The following is a 17786-nucleotide window of genomic DNA, read 5'->3' on the forward strand; positions in this document are numbered from 1 at the left end:
ATTCTGCAGTTCCCTTAGCAGATTGTGGGTTGCAGACACAAATCATCTGCAAAATCCTCCTGTTTCTACAAGCAGTCTCCCCATCAAGAGGTAGATTGTCAGCTCTTGACCGAAGATGGCAACCTGTTTTTCTAAAAACTCCAGGGCATAAATATATTTATGTGAGGAGAGTGATTCTCACTCCAGTTCTTCTGCCCTATTTCCCTTTCTGCTGCTACTTCAGGATTGGGAAAATAAGCCACTGTAACTTCCACAGAGTTGCCAAAGTAAGAGGTGGTGTATTTAGCTCAGGATTTGACAACACTACAGCACAGCTCTGCATCCATAAATGTGCAAATGCCCGCAAACTGTAAGCTGCTGTTGGGCAAATGGTTAAAAGTGTAACCCAGTTTGTGTTTTCATTTAGCCAACAATGACAGATGATGACCTTGCAGGTGCTCTGTCATCTGATTTTACTTGCAGTGCTGTAACATCTGCTGGAGAGAAGAAAGACTTGCCAAAAGAGGTACCGATTTTGCTATCTTTTTGAAAGGGCCTCTTTATTAGACATACAATCTGACTCCTGTGAAAAACTCAACACATTTAAATTGTTTCATGTTTTAAAAGAAGCCTGCAGAAGAAGGTGAACTCCTACAAGCACAGTCTGCAAGTTCGATCAGCAGTTCAGCTCCTCCGAAAGAAAAGAAAGCCAGAGTGGAAGAGGTATAAATTAAGTACTCTGATCCCCTACCCCACTGAAATAACCACACAGAACCTGCTATCCTAAAATAGTATTACAAAGTTAGAGAGAGAGAAAGGGTGAGCATGCAAAGACTACATGGGCTCCACATAAATTATATATGCTCAAACTGTAGTATAAGAGTCAGTGCTAAATCTTGTTGTTTAGTAAAAAGGTATTTAAGCTTTTGAAGACTGGGCTGCAACCTATTGGAGGAAGGTACATTTCTATTAAGAAACCACCTGGCTGCCTGCATCCCCCTTCTTTACTTCAGCATCCCCCTTTGTCCAATGGCCAAGATGCCTTTAAAATCTGGGGGATGATGATGGTGCGTTTGCGCATAAGATTCCAGGTGTGCACACTCTTGTGGATTGGAAACAGTTATTGATTTAAAAGTTTCACCTTTTTACGAATCAATTACTCATTCTGAAATAACTTCAGTTTGGCTGCTATTGTGAAATTATTTGGAACAGTACAGATTAGAAGCTTTTGAACCTTTGGGTACGCAGCCTGAATCTGTAGTAAAAAGGTTCCGAACTAAAATATACTGCAAACATGAAATATAGCCCTCATTGTGGTCATAAGTAGCCTTTTAAACAAATGTGACGCTTAGGGATTAAAAATGTTACCTATACTGTATTGGCTGTTTGAGTCAGGATGTGATTTAACTCCCTTTGTTGCTCTAAGACAGGCATCCCCAACCTTCGGACCTCCAGAAGTTTTGGACTACAATTCCCATCATCCCTGACCACTGGTCCTGTTAGCTAGGGATCATGGGAGTTGTAGGCTAAAACATCTGGAGGGCCGCAGGTTGGGGGTGCCTGCTCTAAGAGGTGGTTTTTCCTTTCTGACAAATGAATGCTCCCTTGCTTTTCCTGGGTGCTGGCTTGGCTTCTGTTTTTACTTTCTGCTTGAGTAAGGTATCACTGCATATAGCCTTTCCATTGCCTACTGATATTAAGGATACTGGATGAGCTTAACACTATATTATTTGTTTTGAAATACTGTTATCCTGCCTTCAAAAGTTAAAACTTCCTTGAGGTGGTTTGAGGAAGCCAAACAAACAAAATACGGTACATTTTATTTCTCATATATGTATTTAAAAAAGCCACATTCACCTGCTGCGTCCAGATATTGGAGAATAATAAGCATTAAGTAGCTGGAAATAACACCCAGTCATTTTATTTACCTGAAGTTAGATAGCAGTCCAACAACCTATAGGTGATTTAGTTAAATGGGAATTTATATCAGTGGACTTTCTCCATATAGTGTCATTTTCTTTGTCTGAGTTCACCACTCTTGGACCACAAATAAAATACTTGGATCACGTTTCAAGACCCAGAGATGGATTTAGTAGTGGCAAAATGCACAAGCCTCAGCCGTTCTGGTTCACTTACATTTTAGCTTCTGCTACAGAAAAGCTAGATTCCTACAGATATGGCGCTTGAAGTGGCTTGACATGTTGCCCAATAGCTGAAGAATACACAGCTTACCCTCCTACACTGCAATGTTTTAGACAGAGTGTCTAGATTACAGTATTCTGCTGTTTAAGGATGCCAGATTCATCAGTGTACTGCCGTAACTGGAGTCCTAATGATCTCAGTATATATTGCATCTATCGTGAGACATATGCTGTTTTTATAGCCCATGGTCATTTTTATCACTTTGCGATGCAGGCAGCCCTTAGTGACAGCGCCTTGGATGCTCTTGTGGATACGCTTGGCATGCCAGAACCGGAACCGGAAGTAGACCTTAGCTCCATTGTGGAAGTGGAAGAGGTATTATTTACACTGCAAAATCTTGCAAAACATGCCAGGAAAAAATACTGCTTTGTCTGCTGCTAGCAGAAACCTTTGAAAGCACTTTGAATTCTATGGTAGTAGTAGCTAGTGGCCTACTTCTTTTCTGAACTACAATGTAACTTCATCAATGTGGGAATGTGTGAGAATGACTGGGAAGACTTCTGTTAACAAGCAGTTTTGCAGTACTCTATGACCTTTTTAAAAAAATAAAACACTCCCAAGGCTGCAATCTTGTACACATCTAATTGGGAATGAGCCCAGCTGGGCAAGGCAAGAATTGCTCCTGAGTAAATATAATAGGATTGGATTGCAAGTGAATCAATCGCTGTATAAATAATTAGTACATGATTGATACCACTTAAAGTCTTGAAACTATGTAGACATGCATAAATTGTGGATGACCCTTGGGGTCCTTTCCAACGCTACAATTCTAGGATTCTGTGCCCCATTGACTACAATGTGTTAAATGCATGATGAAAATGTTTCTTGTGATAGTAATTCAGCTGAAAAATGCTTACTTTTGGCTGGATTACTCTCTTCAGATGTGTAGCAAAAGCAACAGGAAATATGCAAAAAGTGCTATAAAGGAATACTTTAATTCACAGAAAATGCCCAATGCATTTTAAGTTTTGCCTAGTTATTTCTTCAAGCTTTTATAGTTCCTATTAAAGAAATAAGAGTTCTTTCTTAGTTAATCTTGAGAAACAAAGCTGACAAGGCTAGAAATGTATTGGGCCACTTCAGATAAAATGTGTTTTTTATTAGTACTTTCAGGATCCTCCACCTCTGCCCCCGAATAAATGTTGCAGATACAGTACCTATAACAGTTCTTTTGCATCTGTAATATGTATGAATGCTATTTTATTTAGTTTAGGAAAAAGGAAAAATATAGATTCAAAGATTATGAGTTGCCTGCAGGAGAAATGGGGCTTGGAGGAAGCAGAAATATGCCAAATATGAGGGGTATGTGTGTATGCATAGAAATATGTTTAGAATTTAACACGTTTCTATGGCACAATCACCCTGACTTCCAGCTTGCTTGCAAAAGATCCAGCAATGCAATTCAAGTGTTGACATGTTGTGATTCTTTCTATTCAGCCAAAGGCCAAAGAAAGGAAGGAGAAGAAACCTGGTGAACGCGACGATACAATCCCTCCTGAGTACAGATTAAAACCAGAATTGGTAAAATTCTCATCTCTACTTTTCATTGCATATGCTATAAAATCTCAGATTTTACCATACTGAGCCCATGTTAAGAAAAATCGAAAAACATTAGCTCTTTCAGCTCTCTGTACTCCCTGCTGGCTATGATCCAGCAGCAGCAAGCTAGAGCTAGAAAGCCCCCTCCTCCAATTATTTAAATGTATCTTCTGTTGTCCACCTGCAGATCAGAGTATTGCAAGCGAATGCTTTTGAAGACAGTTTAGAAACTGCAACTAATGCAGAATCCCATGTGCAGATGGTTGACTGGGACCAGATAGTCTGAATGCATAAAACTGATTCTATCCTAGCTAATTCAGCTATCAGTTTCTGCTATCAATTCACAGTTATGATTTCTACAGCCTTCTACAGCTTAGGACCCTAATACCTTAGGGCAGAGATTTTCAACTTTTTAAAGTCTGTGGCTCCCTTGACAAACTACATTCTTTCTGCAGTACCCTTGTGGGGCTCAGTTATTTTACCCCTTGCCTGCAGAGCTGGCAGCCTCTCACCCTTTTTCAAACACCCTCCCTTGTAAAGAGTTCCCTCAGCCACCACCTCCTCTTCCCTCTCCTTGGGAGTCCTCTGGGCAGCCGTTGCTACTACCCCTGGTCTCTGAGCTGCCCCTCTGCCCCAAAGAGAGGTGCCTCCTCACACTGCCCCACAAGGGCCTGGGACTTATCAGTCTGTTTCCAACAGCAAGGGCTGGTGGACAGGTGGGCAGGGCCCCCTTACCCACTTGGTTGTTTACTCCGAGGTTGCCTCAGCTCCTGGCAACCAGCACCCCCTGACCAGCCCCAGAGGCACCATTTTGCCTGGGTAGCTTGTAGCCACGGCTGCTGCAACAAACAGCTGTGCGAGCCTTTGGGAGGCAGAGATGCGAGAGGGCATCAGAGGAGGGAGGGAAGGAAAGAAGGACAGAGGCCACGGTTGCCAGTGGGCCTCCATGACCATCATCCAAGGATGCCATGGCACACTGGTTGAAAACCACTGCCTTAGAGAGTGCTTTCCCCCATATGAACCTACCTGGACCCTGCAATTGTGTGTGTCTGGGGGAGGTGAGGATAGAAGCATCTGATCATTTTCACATCAGAAGAGTGATGATTTCTTAGCTACTCCTTACAGTTATTTTCAAAAGGTAGCCAAGGAAATGTGAAACCAGAAATAATCACTAGTGTATGTAGTTTCTTCTCTTCCTTCAGCCTGAATTATTCTTTTGGCTCAGCATTCTTAGCTAGTCTTATAAGTGGAATTCCAAAATGAAATATGTTCAGTGGAGAAACTCTGGGGATATTTCCCCCCCATTGCGGGGACTATTTGGATCCCTCTGGAGTAAATCTGTATATTGAGCATTTAAATAAAACAACAACAACAATGTAGAGTATCTTAAAGTTGGTGCAGTGTAAATGGCAAAGTTAACAATAATTCTGCCTGTTTATTTTTAGGATAAAGATGGGAAACCCTTGTTGCCAAAACCTGAAGAAAAACCAAAGGTTCTTAAGTGTTTCTATTAGTTTTACTTTCCTTCACCTGTATTGTAAATCAATGATGCTGAACTTCTACATATTATTTTTCTGTGATTTTGTAATGCCTGAGATGTTTTAGAAGGAAGCATGGTAAACTTCAAAAGGCAGTTTTTAACACAGATGGTTTACTTAATATTTGGGATCAGTGCAAAATGAATATTTGAATTCAGAGGCACATTTTGTGTTGTTTTAAACTGATTCATCTTTTGCTATTTTAGCATTGTGGCACAAATGCTTATTGCTCAATTACTGAAGACAATTCAGCCAATTATCTTTGTCTCAGTGTTTAAACACTTACTTTGCTTTATGGTAGGAGTATCCAATGCAGTGTCCTTAAGATGTTGTTAGACTACAACTCCCATCATCCTTTGCCATTGGCTATGTTGGCTGCAGCTGATTGGAATTTGAGTCCCAACAACATCTGAAGGGTGCCACGTCGGTGACTCCTGTTTTGCGGTATAATTATGCAGGCATACTCCTGTTTTGTGTTTCATAGATATAAAATAGTTCTAATACAGCTGAGTCAAATCAAAGATTGTGTGCTTTTTCTGCAAACATTATATACATGCACACATGCTGCAGCAGCCTTTATGCTCCTAACTTTATCACAGGTGATTTTTCCTGCCAGCTTGTGCATTGCCAGCTAACCTGTTTAGGGGGTGGACTGAATCCCCAGAGGAAGGAGGACCAAGATTCCCTCTTTCTCCCTACAATTACAGGTGGTCAGTATCACACTGACCACCTCCTATTTCTGCTGTGTATGCAGATTCAAATCCATTGTAAAAGAAGTGCAAGCATGCCATGGGGCCCTATAAGCTGAGTTCCAGCTGCTCAACCACCATTTTAAAGTTTCCTCAAGTTTCCTCTATTGCATTCTAACAACAACAACAACAACAACAACAACAACAACAACAACAACAAATTTATTATTTATACCCTGCCCATCTGGTTGGGTTTCCCAAGCCACTCTGGGAGGCTCCCAACAGAATAGTAAAAACATGATAAAACATCAAATATTAAAAACTTCCCTAAACAGGGCTGTCTCCAGATGTCTTCTAAAAGTCAGATAGTTGTTTATTTCCTTGACATCTGATGGAAGGGCATTCCACAGAGTGGGTGCCACTACCAAGAAGGCCCTCTGATAATTGATAAATGCCACTTCTTATGTCTGTTCTTTATTTGATCAGCAACACAGTTCTGGTCTTCCTCTCATTTTTTGTTTTTGTTTTTACAGCCTCTTAGCGATTCTGACCTAGCTGATGAATTTTCAAAAGATTTTGCCTGTCCCACTCCTCCCGCAGAAATACCCAAACCATCTACACCTGCTGATGTGCCTAAGGTGAGTTTACTTTGCCTAGGAAACCTGCCTTAAAATTTGGGATCATTCGTTGCATTGGATGCAGAGAATTAAAGGGGAAATCAGCTTAATTCAGGTATAGCATTTCTGTTCCTCCTTTCCTCCCTCATATTCCTCCCCATGTGTCACTTGTGTCCTTAGTGTGAGGGCAAGGTGAAGATGTGGGTTGGGAACATACCAGGAGCCAGGGCTGGTGGTGTGCAAAGCCACACAAGGGTTGAGAGTTATATCAGCTGCTTAATATAAGGCCATGGGGTGTGCGCACAAAGATGGTAGGTGGGTGGGCCATCCATGCTGTGGTCTCCTGTGAAGCCCACCTACTCATTGGGAACGGAGATTTAGGTGCTACAATTTCCGCTGTTCTCAAGCTAGTAATAGATACCAGTTTTCAAAACCCATTAGTTGCTGTTTTCTTTCAGAAGCCAGAAGCTGCTGAGCCCCCCAAAACTCCCAAAGAAAATGTGGCCACATCCCCTGCAGTTCCTTCAGTGCAACCTTCAGCTCCATCAGGAGTTTCTACAGTGAGTAGCTTCTTCTGGATCCAAAGCCAAGTCCATATTTTGGGGGCACCAACCATGCCTGCATATGTCACTCTGTAGCACTGAATGACTCTGTGTTTGCCTTGTGGAAGTTATGTTTTGAGGTGCTACAGAGCACTGTTTGGTCCCCAATGCTTTTTAACAGCTAAACGAACCTGTTGGGATATTTGAAGCATGATATCTACAGTATATTGATGACTCTTGGCTTGATTTCCATGTAACAGGCATGGATGTGCAAGTCCTGAGCTATCATCTGGATGCAGTTTTGGGCTAGCCGGGGGCCACTAAACTGGAACTGAATCCTACCAAGACAGATGCCCTGTGGATGGGTGGCTTTCAGGTCCAGGAAACTGACCACTTGCCTGTTCTGAAGTCACACTACCTTTGAAGGAGGAAGTACATAGTCTAGGGCAGGGTTTCCCAAACTTGGGTCATCCCTAGGTAGCAGGACCCAATAGTCAGGGATGATGGGAATTGTAGTCCAAAACCAGCTAGTGACCCAATTTTGGGAAACCCTGATCTAGGGATACTTAGCGAGGAAGCTGGTAAAATGTGGGTTGAATGAAGTAACTGTTAGGTGGATTTGTAGCTGATTGACTGACTGAACCCATAGAGTACTCATTAATGGGGTTCCTCGTCATCCTGGAAAAACGTGACTAGTGGGATGGCACAGGGTTCTGTCCTGGGCCTGTTGTTCAACATCTTTATAAACAACTTAGATGAAGGAACTGAGGGGATGTTTTTCAAATTTGTGCAGCCCTCTAGCAGCTATGGTGGCTCATGTACCAGATGTAACGTATTTAGCATTAACTCTGGCAGTATATACTTGATTCTGACCAATATGACCAGTATACAGTGGTACCTCAGGTTACAGACGCTTCAGGTTACAGACTCCACTAACCCAAAAATAGTACCTCGGGTTAAGAACTTGGCTTCAGGATGAGAACATAAATCGTGCGGCAGCGGCAGGAGGCCCCATTAGCTAAAGTGGTACCTCAGGTTAAGAACAGTTTCAGCTTAAGAACAGACCTGCAGAACGAATTAAGTTCTTAACCTGAGGTACCACTGTATACTTGATTCTGATGTATATTTTGCTCTAGGAGGCTTAGTTTGGTTAAAGCTAAATACATCACTTCTGGTAAATGAGCTACCATAGCCGCTACAGGGCTGTGCAAATATGTGTCCTGGGCTTTTTAGACTCATCTTGTTCCTGCTATCTTATTTCAGAAGCCCTCAGCAGCTGAATCCAAAAAGATTTCTACAGAAGAAGTGGTGTCCGCTGCTGCTGCTCCTTCTGTGGCATCTTCAGCTCCCTCAGTAACTTCTCCAGTGAGTAACCATTTGTGAAGGTCAACAAAGGTTCAAGTGCCACTTACATAAAAATTAGAATGGCTGATTTTGCAGGGATTTCTTAACACATATGCACTGCACATTGCTTAAAACTGTTGGTACAAAATTGTTTGCCATTACTTACTTTTATTTGGGATATTTAGATTGTAGATTTTCTCTCCCTTTGCTCAGTAACTGTTGGATGTGTTTAACTATTATGAGTGCAGCCTGCTAATGGGAACTCTTAAAGTCCTATTGAACTTAAAAGAACCTTGTGTGAAAGTAGATCTTCATTTTAAGTGGGCCAAGCTAGCAAAGATTCCATGTGGATTTTGCCAGTGCACATAACAGAAAACTAATTTATAAATATGAAAAAGTTCTGCACTAAGGTACTTAGGCTATCCTAAGCAGACAGTTACTCAATAGCAGTCCGTGCTGTCAGGCAAAGCCACCCTGTTGACTTGGATGGTGCTGGGACAGGGGGAATATGATGACAAGGGTAGAGCTCTGTCAGTCCAATGGAGAGGGAAAACTGGTCTGGCTCCACCGGTGTACTTGCACAGTCCCAACCCAGTCCTGTCCATGTAAGCTGGTATCAAGAAGGTGGTTCTGTGGCTCCACACAACCACATGGGCCACTCCTGCAGTCAGTTAATAATATTAATACTGCTTTGTAGAATGCTGTCCCCAGGGAAGTTCAGCTAGTGCCTTCATTATACACCTTTGGGTGCCAGGTGAAGACATTCCTCTTTAACCAGACCTTTGGCTGATTGACATCCAATGCCCCTTAAAATGTGTTGTGGAAGGGGGGGATTATTGGTTTGTTCTTGTTTGTATTATGTATTTTGTGGTTTTTATATTGTAATTTTATGTTGTGAACTGTCCTGAGATCTATGGGCATAGGATGGTATACAAAACAACAACAACAACAACAAACAAACAAATAAATAAGTGAATCACCTCCCATAAAACTAATACTTGGGTGGTTAAGTTTTAATAAATGTATTTGTCAGCCGCTCCATCGTTTGCACTCTTAAGAATATTGCTTCAAACATTGTTTTCCAAAGCACTAAGCTGATTTAAAATAATATTATTTCTAGACTTCACAGGTACCTGATGAAGCCCTGGAAGCCTTATCTGGCAGTCTAGGAAAAGTGGAGCCTCAACCAGAAGAAAAGAAGCCTGCTGTCGATAAAGTGAAGGTAATAAAATGATCAGAGTCCAGGGGCGTATCAAACATCTATCTATCTGTGTGTAACTATTGGGTCTCTCTTACTTTCTCTTGGGAGAGGGTACTAAATTGTTAAAGAACCCTGAATTTCTGGCACTCCTGGGGGTCTGATCTCATAGGAGGCAGTCATTTCTCATGGCAGGAAACAGGAAGTCCACAGAATGCAAACTGGATTTACAACTAATTTTTTGGAATACCAGTAAGTAGAGTAAGTAGGCAGTTCCAATAATCTGTGTTTTAGTTGATTGCAACTTTAATTATAAATAAATAAATAAATTGGTGTATACACTTTCATATGCTTCTATGCTACATGTACTATTATGAAACCAAATGACTGGGGCAGTCTCTCTTTATACATGTTGAGAGCTTTCATTTCCCCCTGCTCATCCAGGAGAAAGCAAAACAAGAGGAACGTGAGAAACTTGGAGAAGATGAAGAAACCATTCCTCCTGATTATAGATTAACTGAAGCAAAGGTGATTGATTTTTCACTTGTTGCATGATCTTTTAAGTCAAATTAATTGGATGAGCAGCATCCCAATAATTGCATGTAATTGTACGCCTTAGGTACAAGATACAAAACATTTTGTGTCAATGAGTGAGGGGGGGGCGAGCGTGGTGTTCAGTTTTTCAGGAAATTGTTCATAGAATAATCAGCAAAGTCCCAGCCCTACTCTAGTCTATTCTCTTAGCAACAGAGATTGTCATGCTTGGATGAAGCAGGAATTAAATATACAGCCCTAGGCCATGGAGGGCACACCCATGATTGGGGGCAGTGCAGTTGATCCATCTAATATTCATAAGTAGGCAGACAGCTGCATTTTACTGTAACTGAAGCTCCGCCATCAACTTCAGAGGCAGCACTGCGTAAATCACACACCATATGAGTGTTTCAAAGCTGCTTGGAGGTTACAAAAGAATGGAGCAGTGTAGCAAGAACCCCTCTATTCATGATGAGTGGGTCCTATCTAGGACAGGCAGTTGGTTAAAAGTGCAGGAACATGCTTATCAAAAAAAAAGAGTCCAAAAACACTTTCAGGATTTCTACTGTTCCGATCGGTTAGTGTTGCATTTTATACATAATGGTACTGCGTCAAATTCAGTCACCTCCTGTCATAGCTCATTTGTAGTAGTTAACCAGTGTCATATTTTCTCTGCAGGATAAAGATGGGAAGCCACTTTTACCAAAACCTCAAGAAAAACCTCAGGTTGGTAAAAAAATGCTTCTAACAGGTTATTTTACATTTTTTTAAATAAAGTTTACGAAGCACAAAATTTATTACAACCAGAGACTGGACAAATGGTTGGCATATTCCTTCTACGTTTCCAACAAAAAACTGAGAAAAAGTAATAAAGTGTTTGGTTTCCAGTTAGTTTTCAAGAATAAAATGAAACATTTGTTCTAATATATATATTTATTTCTAGCCCTTGAGTGAAAGCGAACTTATTGATGCTCTGTCAGAAGGGTTTTCTAGTTCTTCAGCACCAACGTCAAAGGCTGCCCCAACAGCTGCACCTCAGGTAAGTCATGTGTCTCTGTGTAAAAAAGACTTTATTTAACTTTTAGAATAGTGAGAGACAGTTACATACAAAGAATCATAGAATTGTTGAGTCATCTAGTCCAGCCCCCTGCAATACAGGAATCTGAACTAAAGCATCCATGACAGATGGCGATCCACCCTATGTTTAAAAACCTCCACCACCTTCTGAGTGCCTTCCAAACAGGGTTTACTGTCAGAAAGTTCTTCCTGATACACTCATTGTAAGCAATGCACACACATTCTTGCTTTGCTGTTATTTAATTACGCTTGTCAAAACCACCAGTGGTAGATATTCTCACAAAATGACTTTGACTATCCTGGAGGGTCTCTTCTCTTTGCACCCAATACTTAGGAGGTTGGTGATGCCTGTAAGGAGAAGAAACACACCAGACACGTGGCAAGCTTCTATGAAGGTGTGCTGTAGATGCAGTGCAGAGTGGTTTCAGAATACCGATCTGAGCAAACTGAATGGGATGCAGGGCACATGGCAGTGAGCTGACTGTAGCCCAAAATGATGTGGACACAGTGTGAAACAGATACCTGGTTCCTGCCATCTGATTATCCTTCACTGTCTTCTGGCACGTGTTTATGAACCCATTGTTTTTATTGTAGAAACCTACAGGTGCTGGCAAACCTGCTGTTGCACCTACTGAAGAAGTGATCTCTTCTGCTTCTGCTTCTGCAGTCCATTCATCGGCTCCTCCGCCACCAGCAGCTACCCCAGTAAGCAGAATAATATTTCCTACCTGCATTAGTTTCTGTGACCAAAGCCACAGTTTATTTTCCCTTTAAAAATGCTTAGCCTCCTTATCGCTTAAAGGCTTGTTGATTATAGGAACGTAGGAGCTGCCTTATTCCAAGTCAGATCATTGGTCCAGCAAGTTCAGTGTGGTCTACAGTAGCCTTAACCAACTTGGTGCCTTTAAGATGTTTTGGACTACAGTCATGGGAGTTGTGGTCCAAAATCGCTGGAAAGCACCAGGTTGATGGAGACTAGTCTTCAGTGACAGACAAAAACTCTCCAGGGATTCAGACAGTCTTTCCAACCCTACCTGGAGATTTCAAGGATTGAATCTGAGGCCTTGTGCATGTAAATGTGCAGCCATGTCCCTCAATTGTATTTTGGAGTTCAAAATGTATTTGGAAAGATCTGTGCATATAACCATCTTTGGAACAAAAATTGTCATTTTTATATGGGATGCTATTTTTCCATTTTAAGGTAGAGTGGCTAGCCTCTTAACTGCTTTTAGTAATGTTGAATCATAGTTTGAGGCTAATCAAATTTGTTTTACAGAGAGTTATAAAACAGTTATGGGTTGAGGTACACTGGAAGCCAAAGTTGCTTGCTTGCAGCCGAATGGTTTGGTTTTTTTTGCCTGGCTATGCATATTTTGTAACTTTCCAAAGTTTTTTGAGTGCTCTGAAGTTAACTTTCTATCATGCTGACTAAAGCAACTCTGATACCTTCGACATTTTTTATTTCTGAGATTGCGTGTGGCATATTTTGTTTTTGCTTTTCTCAAATCTGTTAGGGTAGGAAAGAACTCGATGATGCTGCAGATCTTCTCGCAGATTCATTGGGGCAAAGAGAACCTGACCCAGATGAAAACAAACCACTTGTTGATAAAATAAAGGTGAGAAAAGTGTTTGTTTCCCCCCCCCCCCCCGCAGTACAGCTGCCTTGACATGGTTGTGGGTACCATATTCATCTCCCAAATCTGCATAGGAAGCTGAAAGAACTGAGCCGGGTGGTGGTGGTTTTGGTTTGTTTGCTTTGGGGGCTAGGGGTTCAGTCTATGGCTTTCAAGGTCACCCCCTCACCATTGCTAGCCCACCATACTACCCCCCTTGTCTTTTGCAACACTTGAGGGCAGAGTGAGGGTCTTCTGATTTCTGCATATTGTACAAGGTATATTTAGCTACGAAAGCAGGGGTCTATGCAGGGTATTTTTTGCATTTCAGGAGGTCCTCTTTCATGGAAAGTGTTTCGTGGCTTCAGTTGAACTGAATTTGCTTTCTGTTAGTGTGACAAGTATTTTTTTAATTGCCAAAGGACGTGTGTAAATATAATAAACCTCTATTTTTGCAGTGTTCTTTCTGTCTTTGGATTGTTTTTCATAAAGTGCAGCCTGTTCACAAATAAGCAGGGAGGCGGGGGGAATCATTATTATGTATTCAATTTATATCAGCCCTTCCTTCTGAGGTAGCCCAGGGCAGCAAACATTGCAATGATAAAATGTTAAAAATAAGTTGTTACTACACAAATTGCTATTTTGTGTTTAGTTCTCATAGGGAAGCTCTAATGGACTGTTACTTTTTACAGTATTTGGTGTGATAATTGTGTTCATTTGGGGGTTTGTTTCATGGTTGGTTTTTTTCAAAATTTATGGCAACTTTTTTTTGTATTTTCTACAATTTGAGGGCAAGTTTAGATAGTGTGTTCTTTGGGTTGAGCTTTCCAGAAAAATTAAGAACATGACCTCCTGTTGTTGCTTTTACAGGAAAAGGCTAAATCTGAGCATAGAGACAAACTTGGAGAGAAAGATGAAACAATCCCTCCTGATTATAGGCATCTTCTTGACTCGGATGAGAAGGTAAACTAATCCTTTCTGAATCCAAATTCATCTATACCAGGGTGGGGGACCTGTGGTCCTCCTGACGGTTTTGAGTCTTATCTCCTACCAGCCCTGGCCTTTGGCCATTCTTGTTTGGGGTGATGGGAGATGGAGTCCAGCAACTTCTGGAGAGTCAGCGGTTCCCCACCCCTAATCTATATTGATAGATTTTGCACATATATATTTATCATGTCATGTCATATATCATATCATAGTTCATCTATGCTCTTCATTCAAAGAACCCAGGGTGGTTTACAATATAAAATATATGTTGAGGGCCACATTTTACCATAACAGAAGTGAGGAACCAATGGATCTTATGTAGTCAAGTCCCCATGTTCTTTTAATGTGCCTTATAAAATAAAGTCAGTAAAATAAACAATGATACATTTTATAGTGCACATTTTAACAACTGGCTTTATTTTGAAAAGGTTTAGGCTAACTGGTTTAACGTAAGATGTTTATCTCATTTTATAGGTAATTTTAAATTTTGTAGGATGCAAATCCTTAAATAAATAAATAAATAAATAAATAAATGCTGCTTTTTGTTGCTGAAGGGGAAGCCAACAGGCAAGGATGCTGAGAAACCCAAAGAACAAAAGGTAAGAAGGACCTGCTCTTAGCTAAATGCTATTACTTGCCTGTGGGTTGCATTTACGTAGCTATTTGGAAGAGCTGTTCCGCTATAAAGGCTCCCAGAGTGGCTTACATAAAATGAGTATCAAACAAGATAATCCCCACGAGCAGGATTACCAACTAAAAGGCAAAACACAAAAGGAAAGAAGAATGGGAGAGGAGAGGAAAGAAAACTTGAGCCCTAATTTTTAAAGTTACAAATTTATTATAATGGCAACTTGAATGAAAACCAAATGAAATGGTTTTTCAGAAAAGCAGATGAAGTAGCCCACCTTTATACCTGTCCCTCTGCTCCACGCTGTTGTTCTAACTCAATTCATTCTACTTGTGGCCAATGAGGGACTAACATAGACCTCAAAAAAAGAGAGCTGTACAATGATAATTCAGAAAAGGTTCCTTATTTTAATGGCACCTGCTGATTTGGTGGCACTTATAGTAGAAGCTTAACATTCTTTTTTGGGCGTAGAACCAACAATTTAAACATTGGAAATGGGAGGCTATGTTTAAGTAAGGCACTTATTTTCCATATCACTAAATACTCACATTTTTAAACTATTATTTTTTATTGCAGAAGCCAGCTGATGACTCGGCAGCTATTGATGCCCTTTCAGGGGACTTTGATCATTGTGGGAAACCTCCTGTTTCTCAGCCTTCAACAAAGGTGAGGAGGCCCATTTTGCTAAAACTAGTGTTTCTCATTTTTAAGATGCTCCTTAAATCACTAAGTGAAGGCAAAGATTGCAACAACAACCAACAGGCTTTTATGCATGCTGCTAAAACCCCAACTGGTTGTAAATAGGCAACTGACAAATGAGATTCCTGCTTTTCTATTTGAAGTTCAATTGCTCTGAACAAAATAGTTCTGGGGCTGCTCTGAAGATGCACAGTATTGATTAGCCTGGTTAATACATTGTTTTAAAAAATATAGTCACCCCTTCTCGTTTCCACTTTCTGCATATGACTTTGCTCAAGAGTGACATCTACCTGTAGATGCTCTTGCATTTTCTTTTCTGTCTTGCAGAATTTTACTTTCCCACTGCCTTGTTGTTTCAGGAGTTTGGGCTTTGGCCTCCATTAGGAAGGAAGACTTTATTACATCTTAAAACTGGTCTGTGTTTCTACAGGCAGAAACTCTTTTGACTCATTCAGCATTGCTACTTCTGTTGGCAGCCTTGCCCTTGCTCTTAACAGGACTGCCACAAAGAGGTTGTTCTGAGGTTGATTCCACTTGGGTTTATAAGGCTTTGAATGTAATGTAAAGAGTTTCTCTAGAAAAGGGAGACTTTATGCTGCTTTTATCCAAAGATTTCAGAAATAATCAGCTTATTCATTTCATGGAGGTTACCCTCCTTGGAGCATTAGCCGGAGTTTCTTAAAGGCCAATATAATGAAAGTGTTAAATGCCCCTTAATTACATCCATGCAGATAATTATTTTATGTCTTGGGTTTAAACCTGAGTTTTATTGGCACTCATCAACCACTTGAATGTGAATCCTAGAACTCCTCCTGTTGAAGTTTCCATCTCTCCATTGGACCCCAAAAAATAATGGTTGGCTCTATTTCACATTTCCCTCTACCCTTTCTGGCACATATCTTATGCTTGCTAAAACTGTAAACTCTTGTGACATTTAAAGACCTTTTCTCACAATAAAGCTGTCTCAAGCATGGACATATTTATGGAGCTGCCTCTCTTACCACTCAAAGGGCCAGTTGTTGTTTTTTTGTAGAAGGCAGCCTGTTTGTCTCCAACACAATGGTGAATATGCATAATTCCTCCAATTCTGTGCCCATCCATTGAAACGACTAGACCTTATTCCAGAGTGTAAGATGAGTTTATCCCATGAACAGTATATATGAAATGGTATCATCTACCTACTCTATATGTTGAACTGGCAGAAAGTCTCATTATCTTTTTTGGCAGGAATAAAACCAGCTTTGGTGTGATGGGCAATTTTAATTGGGAAACATTATGTAGGGTACAAGGGGGTGGAGAATAAGTTACTTTCTCCTCAGACTGTTTTCCACTTGTGATTACAGTCTCAGTAGCTGTATAAAAGAAAGATAGTGTCTCCTTAAAAGAACCATGGAACTATATGGAACAAACAGTTTTGGCCTTAAAAGTAAAGGTAAAGGGAACTCTGACCATTAGGTCCAGTTGTGACCAACTCTGGGGTTGTGGCGCTCATCTCGCTTTATTGGCCGAGGGAGCCGGCGTACAGCTTCCGGGTCATGTGGCCAGTATGACTAAGCCACTTCTGGCGAACCAGAGCAGTGCACGGAAACACCATTTACCTTCCCGCCGGAGCAGTACCTATTTACCTACTTGCACTTTGACATGCTTTCGAACTGCTAGGTTGGCAGGAGCAGGGACCGAGCAACGGGAGCTCACCCCGTCGTGGGGATTCAAACCGCCGACCTTCTGATCAGCAAGTTCTAGGCTCTGTGGTTTAACCCACAGCGCCACCCGCATCCCTTGTTTTGCCCTTAAAGTTTTGCCCTTAGATAGTGGCTAGTTTTAGGGTGGTTACCCCACCATGCTTACTGCTGCCTGGGTGTGCAGCTTTTCCAGATTATTCATGTCATCCCAATTGATCCACTTTGTGTGGCTCTCGCAGAAGTAACACTTTGCTCGAAAAATCTTTTACCAAACTCTTTCAGACTCAGGTGTGTTTTAATCCAAATATTCATGAGGTTTTTCTCTCTGGTATAGGATGAAAAAACAAAAGATGCTGCCACATCAAAACCAGCTAGAAAAGATGAAAAGAAATCCAAATCCAGAAAGGTAAGAAATTGTTGATTAGAAAGATGAAATTTTGCAGAGTGTAGTTAGACCAGCCACGGCCCATTTTATAAACTTCAGGCAGTTCTGAGACACTCTGCACAATTCCTCAACACTTGTCTTCCACATCTACTGCAAGCCAGGAGGCTTGTCCTCCTTTTCCACCATCACTGGAATAGAAATCTTCACAAAGCTGTTGTTGTGCACTCTTGGAAGGATTTGAGAATAGGGGAGGGAATGAAGAGAGGTGGGAACATTGGTAGGAGAATTCTGGGTAGGCATGTTCTGTCCTAAGAGGTATAGAGCACATACCCTCATGGTATATTCCAACTCTCTCACTGTATGTTGTGCGAGTGCCAAACTGAGGACCAAGATTTCTATGACTTCCCCCTAATCTGTGGCATTTTAGCCACAAAGCATCCGTTTTGCAGGACCTTAGATCCACTGTTAATGTAAACTGCCTGCTGTCCTGTGTTAGGCTCTTGTACAGTGATGTACAACATGATTATGCACCC

The 17786-nt window shown here is 41.2% G+C and overlaps 1 protein-coding gene across 19 annotated transcripts in view; it reads left to right on the plus strand.

The window, feature by feature from the left end:
- Positions 1 to 17786, plus strand: part of CAST (calpastatin) — a 59632-nt gene that overhangs the window by 38345 nt on the left and 3501 nt on the right. For 6 of the 19 annotated variants that reach the window (XM_083576722.1, XM_083576727.1, XM_083576715.1 and 3 more), the window contains 18 exons: positions 407 to 505; positions 607 to 702; positions 2395 to 2496; positions 3619 to 3702; positions 5166 to 5213; positions 6481 to 6585; positions 7023 to 7124; positions 8370 to 8471; positions 9571 to 9672; positions 10093 to 10176; positions 10861 to 10908; positions 11126 to 11221; positions 11854 to 11964; positions 12774 to 12875; positions 13743 to 13835; positions 14414 to 14458; positions 15064 to 15153; positions 17203 to 17274. In XM_083576722.1, coding sequence (XP_083432848.1) covers positions 407 to 505; positions 607 to 702; positions 2395 to 2496; positions 3619 to 3702; positions 5166 to 5213; positions 6481 to 6585; positions 7023 to 7124; positions 8370 to 8471; positions 9571 to 9672; positions 10093 to 10176; positions 10861 to 10908; positions 11126 to 11221; positions 11854 to 11964; positions 12774 to 12875; positions 13743 to 13835; positions 14414 to 14458; positions 15064 to 15153; positions 17203 to 17274 — 1581 coding nt within the window. Of the gene's footprint in view, positions 1 to 406; positions 506 to 606; positions 703 to 2394; positions 2497 to 3618; positions 3703 to 5165; positions 5214 to 6480; positions 6586 to 7022; positions 7125 to 8369; positions 8472 to 9570; positions 9673 to 10092; positions 10177 to 10860; positions 10909 to 11125; positions 11222 to 11853; positions 11965 to 12773; positions 12876 to 13742; positions 13836 to 14413; positions 14459 to 15063; positions 16613 to 16982; positions 17275 to 17786 lie in introns of those variants that run through there. The other 13 variants (XM_083576714.1, XM_083576724.1, XM_083576716.1 and 10 more) reach the window with 6 other exon arrangements.

This window comes from Podarcis filfolensis, assembly GCF_964270895.1.
Source record: "Podarcis filfolensis genome assembly, chromosome: 11".
Taxonomy (NCBI): Eukaryota; Metazoa; Chordata; class Lepidosauria; order Squamata; family Lacertidae; genus Podarcis; species Podarcis filfolensis.